Consider the following 24,370-nt stretch of genomic DNA (forward strand, 5'->3'; position numbering starts at 1 on the left):
GCCTAACCAAAATAGAGAATAAAAAGCCTCTCTATGACCAGGGCGTGACAGTACTGAGTTGGCTCAGGTCTTGGGCTTCCTTGCCAGCCGTGTTCCCACATACCGCTGGTTCCTCTCTCCGGCTGCCTCTGCTCTCCTAGCTGCCTCCACCTGTTCCCATGGAAGGCCACCTCCTCCCATGTGTAGACTCCCTTGCCGTCCAGAACGTCCTCCCGTGTCCAGGAGTCCACCTTACCATGCTGCTTGGTCCGTTGTTGGTGGGAAGTTCTGTCACGGCTGGCTGAAGGAATGGACCAAGGTGCAGCATGGTAAGCGTACATTTTCTTTATTTAAAAATGACGCCGACAAAACAAAGAAGAAAACCAAACCGTGAAGCTTTGGGCTATGTGCCCTGAACAAAGTCAAAGTTAACTTCCCACAAAACAGGTGGGGGAAAAGGGTACCTACGTATGGTTCTCAATCAGAGACAACGATAGACAGCTGATTGAGAACCATACCAGGCCAAGACATAGAAATACAAAACATAGAAACAAGGACATAGAATGCCCACCCTAGTCACACCCTGGCCTAACCAAAATAGAGAATAAAAAGCCTCTATGGCCAGGGCGTGACACCAACGTGTACCTAACCATAAACATCAATGCCTTTCTTAAAATCAATACACAGAAGTATATATTTTTAAACCTGCATATTTAGCTAAAAGAAATCCAGATTAGCAGGCAATATTAACCAGGTGAAATTGTGTCACTTCTCTTGCGTTCATTGCACGTGGAGTCTGGGTATATGCAACAGTTTGGGCCGCCTGGCTCTTTGCAAACTAATTTGCCAGAATTTTACGTAATTATGACATAACATTGAAGGTTGTGCAATGTAACAGGAATATTTAGACTTAGGGATGCCACCCGTTAGATAAAATATGGAACGGTTCCGTATTTCACTGAAAGAATAAACGTTTTGTTTTCGAAATGATAGTTTCCGGATTCGACCATATTAATGACCAAAGGCTTGTATTTCTGTGTGTTATTATGTTATAATTAAGTCTATGATTTGATAGAGAAGTCTGACTGAGCAGCAACAGGCCCGTAATCATTCATTCAAACAGCACTTTCGTGTGTTTTGTCAAGCATTGCGCTGTTTATGACTTCAAGTCTATCAACTCCCGAGATTAGGCTGGTGTAACCGATGTGAAATGTCTAGCTAGTTAGCAGGGTGCGCGCTAATAGCGTTTCAAACGTCACTCGCTCTGAGACTTGGAGTAGTTGTTCCCCTTGCTCTGCATGGGTAACGCTGCTTCGAGGATGGCTGTTCTCAATGTGTTCCTGGTTCGAGCCCAGGTAAGAGCGAGGAGAGGGACGGAAGCTATACTGTTACACTGGCAATACTATAGTGCCTATAAGAACATCCAATAGTCAAAGGTTAATGAAATACAAATGGTATAGAGAGAAATAGTCCTATAATTCCTATAATAACTACAACCTAAAACCTCTTACCTGGGAATATTGAAGACTCATGTTAAAAGGAACCTCCAGCTTTCATATGTTCTCATGTTCTGAGCAAGGAACTTAAACGTTTGCTTTCTTACATGGCACATATTGCATTATTTAAACCAAATTTAACATGTTTCATTATTTATTTGAGGCTAAATTGATTTTATTGATGTATTATATTAAGTTAAAATAAGTGTTCATTCAGTATTTTTGTAATTGTCATTATTACAAATACATTTGTAAAAAATCGGCCAATTAATCGGTATTGGCTTTTTTTTGGTCCTCCAATAATCGGTATCGGCGTTGAAAAATCATAATCGGTCGACCTCTACACAGTACCAAACAGAGTACCACACAGATAGAGGACCTGATTGTGGGTGATGCAATTCTGGTTGAATCAGAATAAAAAAGAAATGCAGCAAATTTACTAAAAATAGCGTTATTCCCTGATGCCTCTTATGTCTGATTTCTCCTCTGCCTGTCTGTCTGTCTGATGGAGATTTATAACCCACTGTGTCTGTCTGATTGAGATTTATAACCCACTCTGCCTGTCTGATGGACATTTATAACCCACTCTGCCTGTCTGATGGACATTTATAACCCACTCTGTCTGTCTGATGGACATTTATAACCCACTCTGTCTGTCTGATGGACATTTATAACCCACTCTGCTTGTCTGATGAACATTTATAACCCACTCTGCCTGTCTGATGGAGATTTATAACCCACTCTGCCTGTCTGATGGACATTTATAACCCACTCTGCCTGTCTGTCTGTCTGATTGACATTTATAACCCACTCTGCCTGTCTGATGGACATTTATAACCCACTCTGCTTGTCTGATGAACATTTATAACCCACTCTGCCTGTCTGATGGAGATTTATAACCCACTCTGCCTGTCTGATGGACATTTATAACCCACTGTGTCTGTCTGATTGAGATTTATAACCCACTCTGCCTGTCTGATGGACATTTATAACCCACTCTGCCTGTCTGATGGACATTTATAACCCACTCTGCCTGTCTGTCTGTCTGATTGACATTTATAACCCACTCTGCCTGTCTGATGGACATTTATAACCCACTCTGCTTGTCTGATGAACATTTATAACCCACTCTGCCTGTCTGATGGAGATTTATAACCCACTCTGCCTGTCTGATGGACATTTATAACCCACTCTGCCTGTCTGATGGACATTTATAACCCACTCTGCCTGTCTGTCTGTCTGATTGACATTTATAACCCACTCTGCCTGTCTGTCTGTCTGATGGACATTTATAACCCACTCTGCCTGTCTGTCTGATGGACATTTATAACCCACTCTGTCGTTCTATCTAATGGAGATTTATAACCCACTCTGTCTAATTGTCTGTCTGTCTGACTATATGTTGTTTGATGGAGATTTATAACCCACTCTGTCTGTCTGTCTGTCTGTCTGTCTGTCTGTCTGTCTGTCTGTCTGTCTAACTGTCGTTTGATGGAGATTTATAACCCACTCGGCCTGATTGTCTGTCTGTCTGTCTATCTGTCGTTTGATGGAGATTTATAACCCACTCTGCCTGATTGTCTGTCTGTCTGTCTATCTGTCGTTTAATGGAGATTTATAACCCACTCTGCCTGATTGTCTGTCTGTCCGTCGTTTGATGGAGATGTATAACCCACTCTGTCTGTCTGTCTGTCTGTCTGTCTGTCTGTCTGTCTGTCTGTCTGTCTGTCTGTCGTTTGATAGAGATTTATAACCCACTCTGCCTGCCTGTCTGATGGAGATTTATGCCCCACTCTGTCTGTCTGATGGAGATTTATGCCCCACTCTGTCTGTCTGATGGAGATTTATGCCCCACTCTGTCTGTCTGATGGACATTTATAACCCACTCTGCCTGTCGGTCTGTCTGTCTGATGGACATTTATAACCCACTCTGCCTGTCTGTCTGTCTGATGGACATGTATAACCCACTCTGCCTGTCTGTCTGATGGACATTTATAACCCACTCTGTCGTTCTATCTAATGGAGATGTATAACCCACTCTGTCTAATTGTCTGTCTGTCTGTCTGATTGTCTGTCTGTCTGTCTATCTGTCATTTGATGGAGATTTATAACCCACTCTGTCTGTCTGTCTATCTGTCGTTTGATGGAGATTTATAACCCACTCTGCCTGATTGTCTGTCTGTCTGTCTATCTGTCGTTTGATGGAGATTTATAACCCACTCTGCCTGTCTGTCTGTCTGTCTGTCTGTCTGTCTGTCTGTCTGTCTGTCGTTTGATGGAGATTTATAACCCACTCTGTCTGTCTGTCTGTCTGTCTGTCTGTCTGTCGTTTGATGGAGATTTATAACCCACTCTGCCTGATTGTCTGTCTGTCTGTCTATCTGTCGTTTGATGGAGATTTATAACCCACTCTGTCTGTCTGTCTGTCTGTCTGTCTGTCTGTCTGTCTGTCTGTCTGTCTGTCTGTCTGTCTGTCTTTCTGTCTGTCTGTCGTTTGATGGAGATTTATAACCCACTCTGTCTGTCTGTCTGTCTGTCTGTCTGTCTGTCTGTCTGTCTGTCTGTCTGTCGTTTGATGGAGATTTATAACCCACTCTGCCTGTCTGTCTGTCGGATGTAGATTTATAACCCACTCTGCCTTTCTGTCTGTCTACCTGTCTGTCTGTGTGTCTGTCTGATGGAGATTTATAACCCACTCTGTCTGTTTTACGGACATTTATAACCAACTCTGCCTGTCTGACGGAGATTATAACCCACTCTGCCTGTCTGATGGAGATTTATAACCCACTCTGTCTGTCTGTCTGTCTGTCTGTCTGTCTGTCTGTCTGTCTGTCTGTCGTTTGATGGAGATTTATAACCCACTCTGCCTGATTGTGTGTCTGTCTGTCTATCTGTCGTTTGATGGAGATTTATAACCCACTCTGCCTTTCTGTCTGTCTACCTGTCTGTCTGTGTGTCTGTCGGATGTAGATTTATAACCCACTCTGCCTTTCTGTCTGTCTACCTGTCTGTCTGTGTGTCTGTCTGATGGAGATTTATAACCCACTCTGTCTGTTTTACGGAACATTTATAACCAACTCTGCCTGTCTGACGGAGATTATAACCCACTCTGCCTGTCTGATGGATATTTATAACCCACTCTGCCTGTCTGACGGAGATTATAACCCACTCTGCCTGTCTGACGGAGATTATAACCCACTCTGCCTGTCTGACGGAGATTATAACCCACTCTGCCTGTCTGACGGAGATTATAACCCACTCTGCCTGTCTGACGGAGATTATAACCCACTCTGCCTGTCTGATGGAGATTTATAACCCACTCTGCCTGTCTGATTGAGATTTCTAACCCACTCTGCCTGTCTTATGGACATTTATAACCCACTCTGCCTGTCTGATGGAGATTGTAACCCACTCTGCCTGTCTTATGGACATTTATAACACACTCTGCCTGTCTGATTGAGATTTATAACCCTCTCTGCCTGTCTTATGGACATTTATAACCCACTCTCCCTGTCTGATGGAGATTGTAACCCACTCTGCCTGTCTTATGGACATTTATAACCCACTCTGCCTATCTGTCTGATGGAGATTTATAACCCACTCTGTGTGTCTGATGGAGGTATATAACCCACTCTGCCTGTCTGTCTGTCTGATGGAAATTTATAACCCATTCTGCCTGTCTGATGGAGATTTATGACCCACTCTGCCTGTCTGTCTGTGTGATGGAGATGTATAACCCATATGAATATAAAGCATAAAGCCTAAAGTAGAGCCCAGAGGGTGATCTGCCAAAAAAGTGCTGGTCCAGGGTCTGCTTCCCCCTCTCTTCTCCAGACTGTAACCACCATCCTCTACAGAACAGAGAAGAGCTGGCCCAGAGGCAGCCCATAGGGAAGCTCTGTGTCGGAAAACAGAAGTCCTTGTTGTACTCCTCCAGAAGCAGACCAGACCGGGCCAGGCCAGGTAAAGCAGGCTAGACAGACAGGGCCCCAGGGGCACAGCTAAATTACCAGCTAAATGAGGTCCTTCGACAGTCGCCTAAACCCATAAATCTCAGTCTCTTACCTCTGCGTCCCTACATGATCTGTAGGACTGTGTGTGTATAGAGAGTATCTACTGTGGTCTGTGCTTCCTTAAATTCCCTGTGCAGCTGTAATCACTTTACAACTCCAGTTCCTATGTTTGATAGAGCTACTGTACATTCTGTGTGTTTGTGTGAAGGAGTCATAAACACAGCCAACTTGAGAAATACTGCACCAAACACATTAGCTAGATGGAACATTGTGCAACTAAAGGCGTCTGGATACTTCCCATCTGAAGGAAGAACATGATCTCTTGGTCTCCGTACATCACCTTGCCCTTAGCCCTGGCTTTCCACATCACTCAGATTTTGTCTTGAAAGTTGAGAAACTTAATGAGAAGGGCTCGAGGAGAGGTGGTGGTTTCTTGTGCTTGTAGGAGCCGGAAGCCGATGGGCTCTTTCAATGCGCAGGGGAACCGGAAAGTTGTCTGGACCCAATGCCTTGGAAAACAATCTCTCGAGAAATGCAAATGCGTCACCATTTTCTACTTTTCGTGTAGATTAACCAGTTTCAAATTTGACCTCCTGTGGTGGTTCTCGAGCGAGTTAGGTTTTGAAGTAAGGTCCGCCACCTGTTTCTCCAACATGTTTTGACAGTGACGACAGTATCTTCCACCATGCTAATGCGTTCCTCTGCTTCGTCCAAGCGCGTGGAGTAGGCTTTAAGGTCAAGTTTAACCTCAATAATCCCTGTTAGGACACCTTCGAGTTTGATGGAAAAGTCCGCCCTCATGGCAGAGATTGCTTCCAAAACCCCTTAGTTCTGATTTAGGTCATCGACATCGTTGGTTGTCATGTCGGACTTGTGGTGTGAGGAGCTTGCAGGGCTAACTGGGTTAGTAGAGCTGGCTGAATTAGCAGGGCTAACTGGCCTAGTCTGGACCACGTTGTCAGTGCGAGATGTTCTTTTTGTTTTAGGAGGACTATGTTTAAGTCGATTCATAATGGATGTAGATACCCCTGAAATTATCCAAGAAAATTGCTGTTCATGTTATGAGGATTTGAAATAAGAGATTAAAATAATAAAAAATAAGTTTAGCCGAAATTGGCAGGAGAGAACTAAAAACATGTCTGATCAGTTCAACATCATAACCACGCCCCCCTTTTTGACCTCAGAACAGCCTCAGTTCGTTGGGACATGACCTCTACAAGGTGTCGAAAGCGTTCCACAGGGAGGATGGCCCATGTTGACTCCAATGCTTCCCACAGTTGTGTAAAGTTGGCTGGATGTCCTTTGGTTGGTGGACCATTCTTGGTACACAATGGGAAACTGTTGAGCGTTATAGGTCTTGACACAAACTGCTGTGCCTGGTACCTACTACCATACCCCGTTCAAAGGCACTTAAATCTTTTGTCTTGACCATTCATCATCCGAATGGCACACATACACAATCCATGTTTTAATTGTCTCAAGGCTTAAAAATCCTTTAAAGTGTCTCCTCCCATTCATCTACACTGATTGAAGTGGATTTAACAAGTGACTTTCATAGCTTTCACCTGCATTCACCTGGTCAGTCTATGTCATGGAAAGAGCATTGTCATGGACAACTAAACAACTATTTATTTAGAACCACAGAAAGTTACCACAAGTTGCAAAGAAAACAGGAGCTGCCTCCACCATTCCAGTACCAACTTCTATTTCAACATCATCAAATCACCTTTGCTTAGTCTAATAGTGACTATAAAAGGTACCAAAAACAATTTTGTCCAATCAATGTAAGCTAAATATGATGTGTGTGTGTGTGTGTGTGTGTGTGCGTGCATGTGTGTGCGTGTGCGTGCATGTGTGTGTGTGTGTGTACAAAAACATGTTTTAGAGGAAAGCCAATGCCATCCTCCTCTCTTTCATGTTGATGAAACGGTCTATGACTCTAATTTAGGAAAGGGATGATTTTAGCTAGCTCGCTAGCCACCGGAGGACAACGACATGAAACAATTCACGTTTTTTTCTGTCATTGACATTCTGCTTTTGATGTGATGTGTATGGTGTGAAGCCAAATCCAAACTGGCATCCCTTGACACTTTTTCAGTGACCCAGGACCATTCACAGTTGAGCTCACTCAGTTTAGCTCAATGCTGATTGGCTATTATATATATTTTTTTTTAATCAAATGAGGCCAAATGCTCGCTCGCGTCCCTTCTTATTGAATTTAATGCTACGGGCGGCAACAATTTCATACACTTTTGGGCCAGAAAACATCAGAGACATAGGCTACACATATTGAGACAGACGTAGACTGTTTCTCTCACTTGGATTCCGTCTCCGTTGAGATACAGTTGAAGTCGGAAGTTTATATACACCTTAGCCAAATACATTTAAACTCAATTTTTCACAATTACTTACATTTAATCAGAGTAACAATTCCCTGTCTTAGGTCAGTAAGGATCACCACTTTATTTTAAGAATGTGAAATTTTATTTTTATTTTTTATTTTATTTCACCTTTATTTAACCAGGTAGGCTGGTTGAGAACAAGTTCTCATTTGCAACTGCGACCTGGCCAAGATAAAGCATAGCAGTGTGAACAGACAACACAGAGTTACACATGGAGTAAACAATTAACAAGTCAATAACACAGTAGAAAAAAAAGGGGAGTCCATATACATTGTAGGAGGTAGGTGAATAATTACAGTTTTGCAGATTAATAACACTGGAATGATAAATGATCAGATGGTAATGTACAGGTAGAGATATTGGTGTGCAAAAGAGCAGAAAAGTAAATAAATAAAAACAGTATGGGGATGAGGTAGGTAAAAATGGGTGGGCTATTTACGATAGACTATGTACAGCTGCAGCGATCGGTTAACTGCTCAGATAGCAGATGTTTGAAGTTGGTGAGGGAGATAAAAGTCTCCAACTTCAGCGATTTTTGCAATTCGTTCCAGTCACAGGCAGCAGAGGAACGAAAGGCGGCCAAATGAGGTGTTGGCTTTAGGGATGATCAGTGAGATACACCTACTGGAGCGCGTGCTACGGATGGGTGTTGCCATCGTGACCAGTGAACTGAGATAAGGCAGAGCTTTACCTAGCATGGACTTGTAGATGACCTGGAGCCAGTGGGTCTGGCGACGAATATGTAGCGAGGGCCAGCCGACTAGAGCATACAAGTCGCAGTGGTGGGTGGTATAAGGTGCTTTAGTGACAAAACGGATGGCACTGTGATAAACTGCATCCAGTTTGCTGAGTAGAGTGTTGGAAGCAATTTTGTAGATGACATCGCCGAAGTCGAGGATCGGTAGGATAGTCAGTTTTACTAGGGTAAGTTTGGCGGCGTGAGTGAAGGAGGCTTTGTTGCGGAATAGAAAGCTGATTCTTGATTTGATTTTCGATTGGAGATGTTTGATATGAGTCTGGAAGGAGAGTTTACAGTCTAGCCAGACACCTAGGTACTTATAGATGTCCACATATTCAAGGTCGGAACCATCCAGGGTGGTGATGCTGGTCAGGCGTGCGGGTGCAGGCAGCGAACGGTTGAAAAGCATGCATTTGGTTTTACTAGCGTTTAAGAGCAGTTGGAGGCCACGGAAGGAGTGTTGTATGGCATTGAAGCTCGTTTGGAGGTTAGATAGCACAGTGTCCAAGGACGGGCCGGAAGTATATAGAATGGTGTCGTCTGTGTAGAGGTGGATCAGGGAATCGCCCGCAGCAAGAGCAACATCATTGATATATACAGAGAAAAGAGTCGGCCCGAGGATTGAACCCTGTGGCACCCCCATAGAGACTACCAGAGGACCGGACAGCATGCCCTCCGATTTGACACACTGAACTCTGTCTGCAAAGTAATTGGTGAACCAGGCAAGGCAGTCATCCGAAAAACCGAGGCTACTGAGTCTGCCGATAAGAATATGGTGATTGACAGAGTCGAAAGCCTTGGCAAGGTCGATGAAGACGGCTGCACAGTACTGTCTTTTATCGATGGCGGTTATGATATCGTTTAGTACCTTGAGCGTGGCTGAGGTGCACCCGTGACCGGCTCGGAAACCAGATTGCACAGCGGAGAAGGTACGGTGGGATTCGAGATGGTCAGTGACCTGTTTGTTGACTTGGCTTTCGAAGACCTTAGATAGGCAGGGCAGGATAGATATAGGTCTGTAACAGTTTGGGTCCAGGGTGTCTCCCCCGGCAGCTTTCCAATCCTTGGGGATCTCAGACGATATGAAAGAGAGGTTGAACAGGCTGGTTATAGGGGTTGCGACAATGGCGGCGGATAGTTTCAGAAATAGAGGGTCCAGATTGTCAAGCCCAGCTGATTTGTACGGGTCCAGGTTTTGCAGCTCTTTCAGAACATCTGCTATCTGGATTTGGGTAAAGGAGAACCTGGAGAGGCTTGGGCGAGTAGCTGCGGGGGGGGGGGGGGGGGGGGGGGGGGGGGGGAGGGGAGCTGTTGGCTGAGTTTGGAGTAGCCAGGCGGAAGGCATTGCCAGCTGTTGAGAAATGCTTGTTGAAGTTTTCGATTATCATGGATTTATCGGTGGTGACCGTGTTACCTAGCCTCAGTGCAGTGGGCAGCTGGGAGGAGGTGCTCTTGTTCTCCATGGACTTCACAGTGTCCCAGAACTTTTTGGAGTTGGAGCTACAGGATGCAAACTTCTGCCTGAAGAAGCTGGCCTTAGCTTTCCTGACTGACTGCGTGTATTGGTTCCTGACTTCCCTGAACAGTTGCATATCGCGGAGACTATTCGATGCTATTGCAGTCCGCCACAGGATAATTTTGTGCTGTTCGAGGGCAGTCAAATCTGGAGTGAACCAAGGGCTATATCTGTTCTTAGTTCTGCATTTTTTGGACGGAGCATGCTTGTCTAAGATGGTGAGGAAGTTACTTTTAAAGAATGACCAGGCATCCTCAACTGACGGGATGAGGTCAATGTCCTTCCAGGATACCCGGGCTAGGTTGATTAGAAAGGCCTGCTCACAGAAGTGTTTTAGGGAGCGTTTGACAGTGATGAGGAGTGGTCGTTTGACTGCGGCTCCGTAGAGGATACAGGCAATGAGGCAGTGATCGCTGAGATCCTGGTTGAAGTCAGCAGAGGTGTATTTGGAGGGCCAGTTGGTCAGGATGACGTCTATGAGGGTGCCCTTGTTTACAGATTTAAGGTTGTACCTGGTGGGTTCCTTGATGATTTGTGTGAGATTGAGGGCATCTAGCTTAGATTGTAGGACTGCCGAGGTGTTAAGCATATCCCAGTTTAGGTCACCTAACAGAACAAACTCTGAAGCTAGATGGGGTGCGATCAATTCACAAATGGTGTCCATTTGCCCTGGGAGCTGAGGGGGGTCGGTAGCAGGCGGCAACAGTGAGAGACTTATTTCTGGAGAGAGTAATTTTCAAAATGAGTAGTTCGAACTGTTTGGGTATGGACCTGGAAAGTATGACATTACTTTGCAGGCTCTCTCTGCAGTACACTGCAACTCCTCCCCCTTTGGCAGTTCTATCTTGACGGAAAATGTTATAGTTGGGTATGGAAATCTCAGAATTTTTGGTGGCCTTCCTGAGCCAGGATTCAGACACGGCAAGGACATCAGGGTTGTCAGAATAATAGTAGAGAGAACGATTTATTTCGGCTTTTATTTCTTTCATCACATTCCCAGTGGGTCAGAAGTTTACATACACTCAGTTTATATTTGAAATTGTTTTATTAACTTGGGTCAAACGTTTCGGGTAGCCTTCCACAAGCATCCCACAATAAGTTGGGTGAATTTTGTCCCGTTCCCCCTGACAGAGCTGGTGTAACTGAGTCAGTTCTATTTTTATTTCATCAGACCAGAGGACATTTCTCCAAAAAGTACATATCTTTGTCCCCATGTGCAGTTGCAAACCATAGTCTGGCTTTTTTATGGCGGTATTTGAGCAGTGGCTTCTTCCTTGCTGACCTTCAGGTTATGTTGATATAGGACTTGTTTTACTGTGGATATAGATACTTTTGTATCTGTTTCCTCCAGCATCTTCACAAGGTCCTTTGCTGTTGTTCTGGGATTGATTTTCACTTTTCACACCAAAGTACGTTCACCTATAGGAGACAGAACGCGTCTCTTTCCTGAGTGGTATGACGGCTGCATGAACCAGCCGTCATGAACCAGACTTGTGGAGGTCTACAATTTTTTTTCTGAGGTCTTGGCTGATTTCTTTTGATTTTCCCATGATGTCAAGCAAAGAGGCACTGAGTTTGAAGGTAGGCCTTGAAATACATCCACAAATACACCTCCAATTGACACAAATTATGTCAATTAGCCTATCAGAAGCTTCTAAAGCCATGACATCTTTTTATGGAATTTTCCAAGCTGTTTAAAGGCACAGTCAACTTAGTGTATGTAAACTTCTGACCCACTGGAATTGTGATACAGTGAATTACAAGTGAAATAATCTGTCTGTAAACAATTGTTGGAAAAATTACTTGTGTCATGCACAAAGTAGATGTCCTAACCGACTTGCCAAAACTATAGTTTGTTAACAAGAAATTTGTGGAGTGGTTGAAAAACAAGTTTTAATGACTCCAACCTAAGTGTATGTAAACTTCCGACTTCAACTGTACATTGAGCCTCTTCCGAATTGAAGGAAACTGAAACACAAGAGAGACAAAAGATTTGAAAAAACAATACGTTTTTTTCTTATTTTCTTGGTGTATTTTTAGGGGAAGCCTGGTTTCCCCTGGCATACATGAATAAATGCCACGTCTCAAAGGAGCATAGGGGGTTTAAAGTGTGTGTGTGATCGTGTGTGTGTCTAAATCACCAGATCTCAACCCAATTGAACACTTATGGGAGATTCTCGAGTGGTGAATGAGACAGCGTTTTTCATCAACAAAACAGCAAATTATGCAATTTCTCATGGAAGAATGGTGTCGCATCTCTCCAATAGAGTTTGACATTTCTGCATTAATGTGGATGCTACCATGATTACAGGTAAACCTGAATGAATCGTGAATAATAATGAGTGAGAAAGTTCGACGCGCAAATGTCATACCCCCCCCCCCCCCCCCAAAAAAAATGGTAAGGGTGAGAGGTTAGCATGTCTTGGTGAAAAACTGAAAAATCTGTTTTTCACCAAGACATGCTAACCTCTCACCATTACAATAATGGGGAGGTTAGCAACTTTCTCACTCATTATTATTCACGATTCATTCAGGACTATCCGTAATCATGGTAGCGTCCACATTAATGTCGAAGTGTTTAGAAACATATCCTATTCTTATTTACAATAAAAGTGACTCCAAAATGACACAATACATTATTTATCATTCCTTTCTATTTGGCACAAAATCATCTGAAACACAACCAAAACGAACTGCAAATGCATCCAACACATTTGTAGAGTCACAAGCTTGATGTAGTCATTGTATGCTATGAATATGGGACCAAATACTTAACATTTGATTACTTTAATACACATATGCTTCCCTGTCCCAATCATTACGGAGAGCACTGTATATCAGATTACTATATTTTGTCAACTACTGTGTAAAAAAAGTGCCATGTATGTAACATATGTGTAGAATGTAAATGTAACAAAAAATGAAAAGCTGTAAAAACAAAGTTATTTATTGTCCTCCAAAGAGGTGAATGGGCCAATAAAAAAAACAAAAAAAACATATATATATATAAAATGACTTTACACTGTAAGAGCCTTGGGCACATTCCTGAGAGTAGGGGGCTATTGTAATTCAGACCCAGCAGCATAGCAGCACTCATCCCCCCCACCACCACCACCCTCACGCCCCCCCAGCCTCTTTGTTGACATGCAGGACTATGCAAATTGTCAACATGTTTGAATCTTCACATTTCAATAAGAATAAACAACCTCTCTTCCTTTGTCCGGGCGAAGAGCTGCTGTGACAAATAGGTCAATAGAATTTCTATTGGTCATTGCAAATGCTAACACACTTGTGAGAGATATAAACAAATACGTGAATAGAGCTATCCCTTCTTTTTCTGTTTTCCAAATACCCCTTGCTTTTTGCATTTGCTTAGGAATCTTGTGGGAAAAACATTAAGGATGGCACACATCCTACTGATGTCAGATATCAGGCGTTGGCAGGCTTACAGGTATTACCCTAAACATTGGCACTGACGGTGTTACATGTATTAGGTCTAGGGCCTGGGCAGTATGGGCATCCATATCACAATATCAAATCAAATCAAATGTATTTATAAAGCCCTTCTTACATCAGCTGATGTCACAAAGTGCTGTACAGAAACCCAGCCTAGAACCAGAAACAGAAAGCAATGCAGGTGTAATAGCACGGTGGCTAGGAAAAACTCCCTAGAAAGGCCAGAACCTAGGAAGAAACCTAGAGAGGAACAAGGCTATGAGGGGTGGCCAGTCCTCTACTGGCTGTGCCGGGTGGAGATTATAACAGAACATGGCCAAGATGTTCAAATGTTCATAGATGACCAGCAGGGTCAAATAATAATAATCACAGTAGTTGTCGAGGGTGCAACAGGTCAGCACCTCAGGAGTAAATGTCAGTTGGCTTTTCATAGCCGATCTTTCAGAGTATCTCTACAACTCCTGCTGTCTCTAGAGAGTTGAAAACAGCAGAACAGGGACAGGTAGCACGTCCGGTGAACAGGTCAGGGTTCCATAGTCGCAGGCAGAACAGTTGAAACTGGAGCAGCAGCACGGCCAGCTGGACTGGGGACAGCAAGGAGTCATCAGGCCAGGTAGTCCTGAGGTATGGTCCTAGGGCTCAGGTCCTCCGAGAGAGAGAAATAAAGAAATAAAAAAGAAAGAGAGAAAGAAAGAAAGAAAGAGAGAAAAAGAGAGAAAGAGAGAGAGAATTAGAGAGAGCATGCTTAAATTCACACAGGGCACCGGATATGACAGGAGAAATACTCCAGATATAACAGACTGACCCTAGCCCCCCGACACATAAACTACTGCAGCATAAATACTGGAGGCTGAGACAGGAGGGGTCAGGAGACACTGTGGCCCATCCGATGATACCCCCGGACAGGGCCAAACAGGCAGGATATAACCCCACCCACTTTGCCAAAGCACATCCCCCACACCACAAGAGGGATGTCTTCAACTACCAACTTACCATCCTGAGACAAGGCCGAGTATAGCCCACAAAGATCTCCGCCATGGCACAATCCAAAGGGGGGCGCCAACCCGGACAGGAAGATCACGTCAGTGACTCAACACACTCAACTGACGCACCCCTCCTAGGGACGGCATGGAAGAGCACCAGTAAGCCAGTGACTCAGCCCCTGTAATAGGGTTAGAGGCAGAGAATCCCAGTAGAGAGATGGGAACCGGCCAGGCAGAGACAGCAAGAGCGGTTCATTGCTCCAGTGCCTTTCTGTTCACCTTCACACTCCTGGGCCAGACTACACTCAATCATAGGATCGACTGAAGAGATGAGTCTTCAATAAAGACTTAAAGGTTGAGACCGTGTCTGCGTCTCTCACATGGGTAGGCAGACCATTCCATAAAAACGGAGCTCTGTAGGAGAAAGCCCTGCCTCCAGCTGTTTGCTTAGAAATTCTAGGGACAGTAAGGAGGCCTGCGTCTTGTGACCGTAGCGTACGTGTAGGTATGTACGGCAGGACCAAATCAGAGAGATAGGTAGGAGCAAGCCCATGTAATGCTTTGAAAGTTAGCAGTAAAACCTTGAAATCAGCCCTTGCCTTGACAGGAAGCCAGTGTAGAGAGGCTAGCACTGGAGTAATATGAACAATTTTTTGGGTTCTAGTGAAGATTCTAGCAGCCGTGTTTAGCACTAACTGAAGTTTATTTAGTGCTTTATCCGGGTAGCCGGAAAGTAGAGCATTGCAGTTCTAACTTAGAAGTGACAAAAGCATGGATACATTTTTCTGCATCATTTTTGGACAGAAAGTTTCTGATTTTTGCAATGTTACGTAGATGGAAAAAAGCTGTCCTTGAAACAGTCTTGATATGTTCGGCAAAAGAGAGATCAGGGTCCAGAGTAACGCCGAGGTCCTTCACAGTTTTATGTGAGACGACTGTACAACCATCAAGATTAATTATCAGATTCAACAGAAGTTCTCGGGACCTTGAACAAGCATCTCTGTTTTGTCAGAGTTTAAAAGTAGAACATTTGCAGCCATCCACTTACTTATGTCTGAAACACATGCTTCCAGGGAGGGCAATTTTGGGGCATCACCATGTTTCATCAAAATGTACAGCTGTGTGTCATCCGCATAGCAGTGAAAGTTAACATTATGTGTCCGAATGACATCACCAAGAGGTTAAATATATAGTGAAAACAATAGTGGTCCTAAAATGGAACCTTGAGGAACACCGAAATTTACAATTGATTTGTCAGAGGACAAACGATCCACAGAGACAAACTGATATCTTTCCCACAGATAAGATCTAAACCAGGCCAGAACTTGTCCATGTAGACAATTTGGTTTCTAATCTCTCCAAAAGAGTGTGGTGATTGATAGTATCAAAAGCAGCACTAAGGTCTAGGAGCACGAGGACAGATGCAGAGCCTTGGTCTGACGCCATTAAAAGGTAATTTACCACCTTCACAAGTGCAGTCTCAGTGCTATGATGGGGTCTAAAACCAGACTGAAGCGTTTCATATACTTCAATAGTTTCAACAATTACCAAAATGACTACATGAGTGTTGCTAGTGCTAAGTTTACGTGGCACAGCTTCCATTTTTAAAATGTTCTGCTTTGTCATGAGAGAGATGAAATTGGATGATTTGCATATCACCAACATCCATATTGTGATACACAAATCATACCTCACCCAGACTTAAAGCTGCAATATGGAACGTTTTGTGCGACCCGACCAAATTCACATAGCAATGTGAGTTATAGATCTGTCATTCTCATTGAAAGCAGGTCTAAGAAGCCGTATACCTATTCTATTTGCGCCATTTCTACGCTTCCTGCTCTTACGTTTTTTTTTTGCGTATTTTACTTTTGGTTTTGTACACCAGCTTCAAACTGCTGAAAATACAATATTTTTGGTTATGGAAAATATATTTCACAGCAGTTTACATGGTACAATGATTATCTACACTGTACTTGCTTGTTTTAAATGGAAATTAGGCAAACTATTAGAATTTTAGCAACCAGGAAATGGTGGAGCGATTTCTGCCTAGTGCTCCTTTAACAGGTGTGACCCAAAGCATGACGTCATGTCAGACTGTCCCTGTCCACCAGATCACTGCATATGTGTACTGAGAACCAGTCTATGGCCTTAATGAATTCCTCTCCTCTTTGGGGAGAGTGTAAAAGGCGGGGTACTTCCATTCCCCACCACGGGAAATCAGTCTTCACCTCTGTGTCAACAAACATCCTTCTGAGAATACCCCCCACATCACTCCCTCCCCCTGCCCACTCCACAAGCCCAATTACCCTGCCACTCCCCTGCTTCTCCATGGAAGCCCCCTGTCCCCTTGAGGGTCCACACCCCAACTAGAGACCACCCCCATTCTGTCCCCTCTAGCCTTCTGTTGTCACCACGGTGTGAGTAACACCCCTATCCCTAGTTGATTCCTTGTTCTACTCACGCTTTGTTTATTCTCTCTGGCTAATTGTCTGCTCTTTATATTCACATTTATTTGGATGTGTTTCTCTTTCCCTCGCTCAGTGAAAATGAACTTTCAGCCCAATGCACAACTACGCAGCACTATGTACCTGAGGGAGCTCATTCACACTCATGATCTTAACACAATACCATAAACTGAAATGCATTGTCTCTCTAAAACAGGAACAACAACAACTATCAGTATGAGGAGCAATTGATTTACTGACAGGTTGTATGTATCACAATATCCTACACTCAATAATGGAATGGTTTATGACCCACATTCCGAAAAACACAATCAATTACCTTTGTCAATGCACAGAATATCATAATAGGGACACGTGCTGTTCGCCGTCAGTGAGATGTTATATGGATGGACGACCCGACACCTTAAAACCTCTATGTGAATGACAGGCTCACAGCGTATCGGACATCTGTCTTTATGGAGCTAAAGAGTGAATATCACCTGCCCTTCATTAGGCTAACAGGCACCTAGAGCTGCTAACGCAACACCTCGGACATGGAGGTGAACACTGAGCTCATTTGTAGAACCGCTCTGACATGACTGCATTAGTCACCTGTATGGGGGCAGATTAGAGGGGGATAGAAGCTGAGGAGTGTGTCACCATCATGGCATAATAAAGTAGCTGTAGCCAGGGCACGGTCACAAAAACCATCAGCGTACAACTTCTGTCTCTCGTGACTGCCTTAACATTAGCTGACCAGTGGCCAGCGTGCTTAAACAATTTGGTTATGGGTGCAGAGATTTCTATATCACCAGCATAAATCCTGCAGCTACAATTACGAAGCCGTTTTTGTGACAGTGCAAAGTTGCAGATCACTCACCAGTACAAAGGACACTCCTGAACAAGCTGGTTATGGGCATGGTAAACACACGCCCATCCTATGAGGCACTGGGGGCTGGGTGTTTGTGATGTGGTGAGGTGGGTTGTGGGGGGGGGCTGGTGACATGCTGTGCTGTGCAGCTAGCAAGGACCTGTCTGCTGATGAATCCTAGGCATTCATTTTATATATGAGTGCCCTCGCCTGTCATCGGGGCTCTTATAAAAAAGACATACCAGACCATAATCAGTCTACGACCGGCTGCCAACATACCTCAAGAGGCAGACGCATGAACGCGGATGAAAGATGGGGGGGGGGGGGAGCGAGAGAGGGAGAGTACGAGAGAGTGAGAGCGCTAGAGAGGGTGAGAGAGACTGAGAGAGGGAGAGAACGAGAGAGCGAGAGAGGGAGAGAGAGAGAGTGAGAGAGAGAGAGAGGGAGGGAGGGAGGGAAGGTGGGAGAGAGGGAGAGAGGGAGGGAAGGTGGGAGAGAGGGAGGGAGGGAGGGAGGGAAGGTGGGAGAGAGGGAGAGAGGGAGGGAAGGTGGGAGAGAGGGAGGGAGGGAAGGTGGGAGAGATAATAAAGTGAGGAAAATAAAAGGAATAGGTTAAAAAGAGAAGTAGGTTATTGAACAGCAGTAATTGTAGTAGAAACAATAAAGACTGACAAAATGCTTTCTTTTGAAACACTGCTCTGTTACCACAGGCACCTACACTCCTGCTGCTGCACAAGCTGCAGACATAAACAAGAGCTCACGCAAGCACACAAAAACAAAGTGAGCAAAAGAAAGTCAAAGATGGAAAAAATAAATAAAAAAAGTGAATGTTTAAAGTCATTATGCTACTGAATTTAAGTTACACTGAACAAAAATATAACCAAAGCATGCAACAATTTCAACGATTTAAAATCACAGTTCATAGAAGGAATTCTGTAATTTGAAAAAAAATAATTTGGCCCTAATCTATGGAATTCACATGACTGGACAGGGACGCAGCCATGGGTGGGCCTGGGAGGGCATAGGCCCATCCACTTGGGAGCCCAGCCAATCAGAATGAGTTTTTCCCCACAAAAGTGCTTTATTACAGACAGAAATACTCTTCTGCACCTAGCACCCACCACTCCCACTCCCTCGGACGATCCAGCAGGTGAAGAAGCCCGATGTGGAGGAACTGGCCTGGCGTGGTTACACATGGTTTGTGGCTGTGAGGCCTTTTGAAAGAAATAAGCTTTACTGCAAATGGAACATTTCTGGGATCTTTTATTTCAGCTCATGAGGACCAACACTTTACATGTTGCGTTTATATTTTTGTTCGGTATACTTTGTTTCTGGAAATATTTAAGTGCTCTGCTGTGAATTGAGGGTTGTAAATAATTGAGGAGGTAGGGGGCAGCCACAGCCTGGCTGACGCGACTCACGTGGTACATGGTGAGGGAGAGCTGTGACACACTGGTCTGGACAGGAGTCTGTTGTTAGTGCAGTATTCACACAGAAGTTGGTTTGAGCTTTGATTGGTTCTGTCAACCTTTTTTCCCTTCTCCCTAGGGGACTGCGACATCTCGTTGTTTGGATTTGAAAACCCAACAGTTGTATTGGAAGGAGGCGGCGCTCGGGCCTTTGTGTGGCTGTCCATGTGGGTGTTTGAGCCTGCTACGTTAGGTTAGTATTTGAGTGAGAAAGACACGGGCGAACCAATCAGTTAAAAACCACAGCCCCAGTCATTATAGACGCATCTTTCCTACAACACCATGGAGCCTTTCCAGACTCTGAAGTCAGGAAGACTTCGAGTTAGGTGTAAGCCAGACAACTTTCACACCTCCGTGTGATTGCATGGGGTCTGATAGGCATGTGTGGGGTTCCGTTTAGAGAACATCAACCCCCTGTGCTGAGGCCTTGTGAAGAGCCTGTTTGACTGCTCCCATTACCTACCACCAACAGCATGGATCTATTTCACAACAATACTCCATGGAGTCGTCTACAAAGGGTCTGGTTATATTCCATTCACACAACTAGGGACGGCTGCCACTGAAACGACAGCTATCTTCTCAGTACTTTTGCACGTGCACACTGTCAGACACAAAAGACCTGGATGTTTGTGTGCATGTTTTATACAGACAAGTACAGTCAACGCGTCTCTAAATAGGACACCTGTTAAACAAATACCTTTCTGCTTTCCTGTGTAGCCTGTGTACTGTGATATTTTAGAAATAGAGACCGCACACTCATAAACTCCACCCTGTGCCTTTATTAATAAACATGAAGATCCTTGCAGGCAGTTCTAGCTTGTATGGCTCCCTGGGCGACCCGATTTCGCACAAACCAGAAAAAAATGCAACAATATGTATGTGAAACTATATATTCACAGTATTATGAATGAATTGCAGTTTATTTGGTAGCATTTCATAGTGCGACTGATTGTACTAATTGCATTAGTACTGTACAACCTTAAAGGTGCGCTATTTGATAGATTCCCCCTCTCCCCCTACCTCGGGCTTCCAGTGGGGAGAACTCTGGTCAACCCCCCCCACACTTTACCTGTCGATGTTTTAGATTCTCCTTGCAGATGTGCAAATAGCATTTGTGTGCACGTGGTCATTATATTCTTCTTTTTTTTCTTATACTTAGGCCCAAATAACTTTTTCGATAGGTTTGGTTTCTATTGGGGATCAATATTTATACTATAATCTCATTCACCATTTTTTTCACGTGTTTTGGGTATTATAAAATGTCATATATCTGGTCAATTACTAGCGCCCAGTCCCTCTACAGTAGCTATTAAGGCTTATTATGTATACGAAATTATGTTTTGTTAAGAACTGACCCACCTGTTTGTTGCACGGGGCATTCTTTTTATTTATTTATTTTGGCCACTTTTTCTCCACAATTCCGTGGAATCCAATTGGTGGTTGCAGTCTTTTTCTCCTTGTGTTTGGCTCGCGGATCCACGTGAAAGGAGGCAGGGTGCCGAGAGAGCCTGCTGTTGCCACTAGCCAATCAGCATCGACCATTTCTTTGGCACTATAAAATCCAACGGGCTTTCACATCTTGCAGTATTCACAAAGTCAGCTCCGGGTTGGAAGGAACAGACGACAAGAGATTTTCTGGTTTTCTGAAGCTGCTATTAAGGGCTTACTTTAGGTATTTACAAACTATTTTACGAAACATTGTTTGACAGAGCTGAATAACATTTTTGCATCATATTGGAAACTGAACGAGGATTTAGTCAAAATGCGTCTGATCCAGAACATGTCAACCATCGCGGAGTTTGCGACCCCAGAGTGCCCGTCCAACGGGAACATCAAAATAGCAGTGATCGGGGGCAGCGGAGTTGGCAAAACAGGTACATTGAAAAATCAGTTGGACTTATCTACAGTTTTTCGTTTTACTGTTTGAACTTGTTCGTTTATGTTAACTACATTTGAGAAATGTATTTGTAAATTCATAGACCATTTGATTAATGTTATGGTCGTCTTCTCTTCCAGCTCTGGTAGTAAGATTTCTAACAAGGCGCTTCATCGGGGACTACGAGAGAAACGCAGGAAACCTTTATTCAAGAGAGGTCCAGGTGGACGGAGGAGAGCAAGTAGCCATCCAAGTCCAGGACACGCCGGGTGTTGATGTAAGTTCACCATCTGCCTTTTGCTACGCAAACTCAAAATCCGCCCACAGCTTCAAATTGAGCGCTCGAGACGTCTGCTTGTGAGTGCCTACAAAACAACGCCAATTGGGCTAGTCTTCTATTTAGGCTAGCCTCTGATCAGTGTAGGGTTTTTGGTGTGAGGTTTTAGGAATAGATCATGATTTAATCCTACCACGAATCAGTATCTACAGTAGTTATATTACTATAGTAGAATATGAGAAGTCTGCGCTTTCTGTGTAGAGTTCTTCCCTCCCTGGTCTGGGCTTTGGTCCACACCCGCAGGTTTTTTATTACTGAAGTACAGAGACTTGTAGTCTAGCCATCTAATTTCCCATTTCTATTCAGTGGATGTCTGAGCCAGGGGTAAATGATACCCCACTCCTGGCTCCTCAATCAACCTCACCTAGTTCCCCTTCACTCACTCAGCAGCCACAGGAGAGAGTAGGCTAGGGGCAGGGGAGGAGTTAAGTTACTCCCACTGGCTGACTAGACTACAGCACTCCATTCAGTAGAACAGACCTGTTGCATAAAAAGATGGGAATATTTGATCTGGATTCAATTTAAATCCCATAGCTGTCTAGGGTGGATTATATAACGTTCATCAAATGGGTTCCAATGCAACAGTTCTCTAACCACGATCTCCTCGTTTTTCTCCTCAGCTGACCGGTAACGGCCTCAGCATCCCTGATCATGTGACCTGCTCCATCCAATGGGCCGATGCCGTGGTGCTGGTCTACTCTGTGACCGACCGCCATAGCTTTGATTTGATTGGCCAGTTGCACCAGCTGGTGGCCCGAGCGGGTAGGGCCAACGTGCCACCCGTCATCCTGCTGGCCAATAAGGCGGACCTTCTGCACATGAGGCGGGTGGATGCCGAACAGGGCCCCCTGCTGGCGGCAGCGCTGGGCTGCTCCTTCTACGAGGTGTCAGCCAGCGAAGACTACAGCCAGGTACATGGGGCCTTCCACAGGCTGTGCTGCCACATGGCCAAACAGCAGCCCACAGCCTCTCTGTCCTCCCACACCACCTCCAGCGGCGCGGCTGAGAAGAAGGGACGCTCACCCCTTATCCCCAGGCCCAAGTCCCCCAACATGCAGGACCTGAAGAGGCGCTTCAAGCAGGCCCTGTCGGCTAAAGTCAGGACTGTCACCTCTGTGTGAGAAGGACTTGGGTTCGTCTACTACACAACGTGGTCCAGAGTGGCTACTGAAAATAAATGAAATGAGAAAAGAGGGCAGAGAAGATTCCTGTGCCTTGTTTGGGACTTCTCAATATGGCTGGAGCAGCCTGACTTACGATGAGCAGCAGAGACAAAATGGAGGCTCAACTCTGACCCCATGTTCACTCTGACAGCGGAAATTACCTGTGGGGTGGACCGGTGTCAGCCTGTTTGTCACCGTCACTCCTGTCCTGTCTGAGACTGTTCACTGAGGTCTGCTATGAGACAGCAGCTGGGAGGTGTTGGTATGTCAGCCCACCAGAAGGGACAAAGGGGGAAGCTGTCCTTGCCTGTTTGTCACCGTCACTCCTGTCCTGTCTGAGACTGTTCACTGAGGTCTGCTATGAGACAGCAGCTGGGAGGTGTTGGTATGTCAGCCCACCAGAAGGGACAAAGGGGGAAGCTGTCCTTGCGCTGAATGAAACCCAGATACTCCAGATCAAGTGTGAACACAATCTCATATCTTCTCCTGGCAACAAAAGCCTTGAAGGACACTGCACAGAATGTTTTTTTAATTTTTTAAGCTGGTACCTATTGTGTCAGTTTGAGTTTTGTATTTGGGCTGCCACTCTGCTTGGCAATGCTGAGAGAACACTCTGTCAGACACGTCAAGCACTTGAGTCAGCGCGCTGTGTTGTCACTGTTCCATTTCTCGTCTGTCATTATCTCCAGTTCCCCAGTGCATTCCTTGTACTGCAGGCAAAACCATCATTTTGCACATCATGGTAGTGAACTATGCGACGACAGCAGGGTCACTGCTGGGCAGCATAGATTGGACACTGGGGTGTTGGGTATCTGTGATGCACTTTAAGAAAGCCACATGGCTTACTGATATTTATTTGTTACATTTTTGAAAATAAAATGATTGAATTCATGACGACTCTTGTCTTCGACTACAACCTCTTGTCTGAGAAATACACTGACATACTTTTATACGGGGCAGGTATGAACCAGGTACACACAGACGTGTGAGGGTCTACACTATTTACAATGAAGCGTGATAAGACCATGCCATTTTTGAACACTAACAGACCAGGCTCGTCCTCAAAGGGGCTGTTCCTAAAAGACCACAGAGAATTCAGATTCTGAACCTCATGAGAAGAATGGTTGATCAATGACTGTGGCGCCACAGAATTAGCATATACCCCATTCTAAGTGGGAGGAAGGCTTTTAATCAAGTAGAATCCATGGCATGTTCTATTCTACCACAGCAGTGGGTGTAGAATGCACAAAAACCAGGGTGACGGCTGTTTGACTCATCCATAGATACAGATCTTTAGAGGCCTTGATTTTAAAGGGCAATTACACCAACTTTCAAGTTCATTCTCACTATCAGCACAATACCAGTGTTCGTGTAAACGGTGCATTTCTACATTGTGTAGAAAGAAATATACAGATTTTCAAACACTGATTTGTGGGCAGCACTGGCTAAACTTTCTGCAGGTTTTGATCCTACACTGTCACAGAGAAGCATTTTGTAGGACCTTTATCTTAACCAGAGATCATAGAAACAAGCTGTTTTCACACAGGTACACTAGTTGGGTGCTGCAGATCATGACTATAAGGTTCAAAAGTGGCGGAATTGTCCTTTAACATGACAGCTACA

General features: G+C 44.5%; 1 protein-coding gene across 3 annotated transcripts; it reads left to right on the forward strand.

Annotated features, from left to right (window-relative positions):
- The first annotated feature begins 20,954 nt into the window (after positions 1 to 20,954).
- Positions 20,955 to 23,638, forward strand: LOC139407655 (RAS-like, family 11, member B). 3 transcript variants are annotated; one of them, XR_011634114.1, is made up of 4 exons: positions 20,955 to 21,245; positions 21,388 to 21,524; positions 22,205 to 22,923; positions 23,045 to 23,638. XR_011634114.1 is itself a non-coding variant. In XM_071151495.1 (3 exons), the coding sequence occupies exons 1-3, from the start codon at positions 21,134 to 21,136 to the stop codon at positions 22,703 to 22,705; spliced, it is 750 nt and encodes a 249-aa protein (XP_071007596.1). In that variant the 5' UTR covers positions 20,955 to 21,133; the 3' UTR covers positions 22,706 to 23,638. The 3 variants fall into 3 exon arrangements, 1 of the variants encoding a protein (XP_071007596.1); XR_011634113.1 differs by having other exon boundaries at positions 20,978 to 21,245; positions 22,205 to 22,977; positions 23,101 to 23,638; XM_071151495.1 differs by having other exon boundaries at positions 22,205 to 23,638.
- The last annotated feature ends 732 nt before the right edge of the window (positions 23,639 to 24,370 follow it).

Source organism: Oncorhynchus clarkii, chromosome 4 (assembly GCF_045791955.1).
Source record: "Oncorhynchus clarkii lewisi isolate Uvic-CL-2024 chromosome 4, UVic_Ocla_1.0, whole genome shotgun sequence".
NCBI lineage: Eukaryota > Metazoa > Chordata > Actinopteri > Salmoniformes > Salmonidae > Oncorhynchus > Oncorhynchus clarkii.

Excerpts from the sequence above, each read along its gene's own strand:
- LOC139407655 (XM_071151495.1), top strand. The coding sequence starts at position 21,134 with ATGCGTCTGATCCAGAACATGTCAACCATCGCGGAGTTTGCGACCCCA. Across the intron at positions 21,246-21,387 it reads CAGCGGAGTTGGCAAAACAG|CTCTGGTAGTAAGATTTCTA; the intron begins GTACATTGAAAA and ends CTTCTCTTCCAG. Across the intron at positions 21,525-22,204 it reads AGGACACGCCGGGTGTTGAT|CTGACCGGTAACGGCCTCAG; the intron begins GTAAGTTCACCA and ends TTTTCTCCTCAG.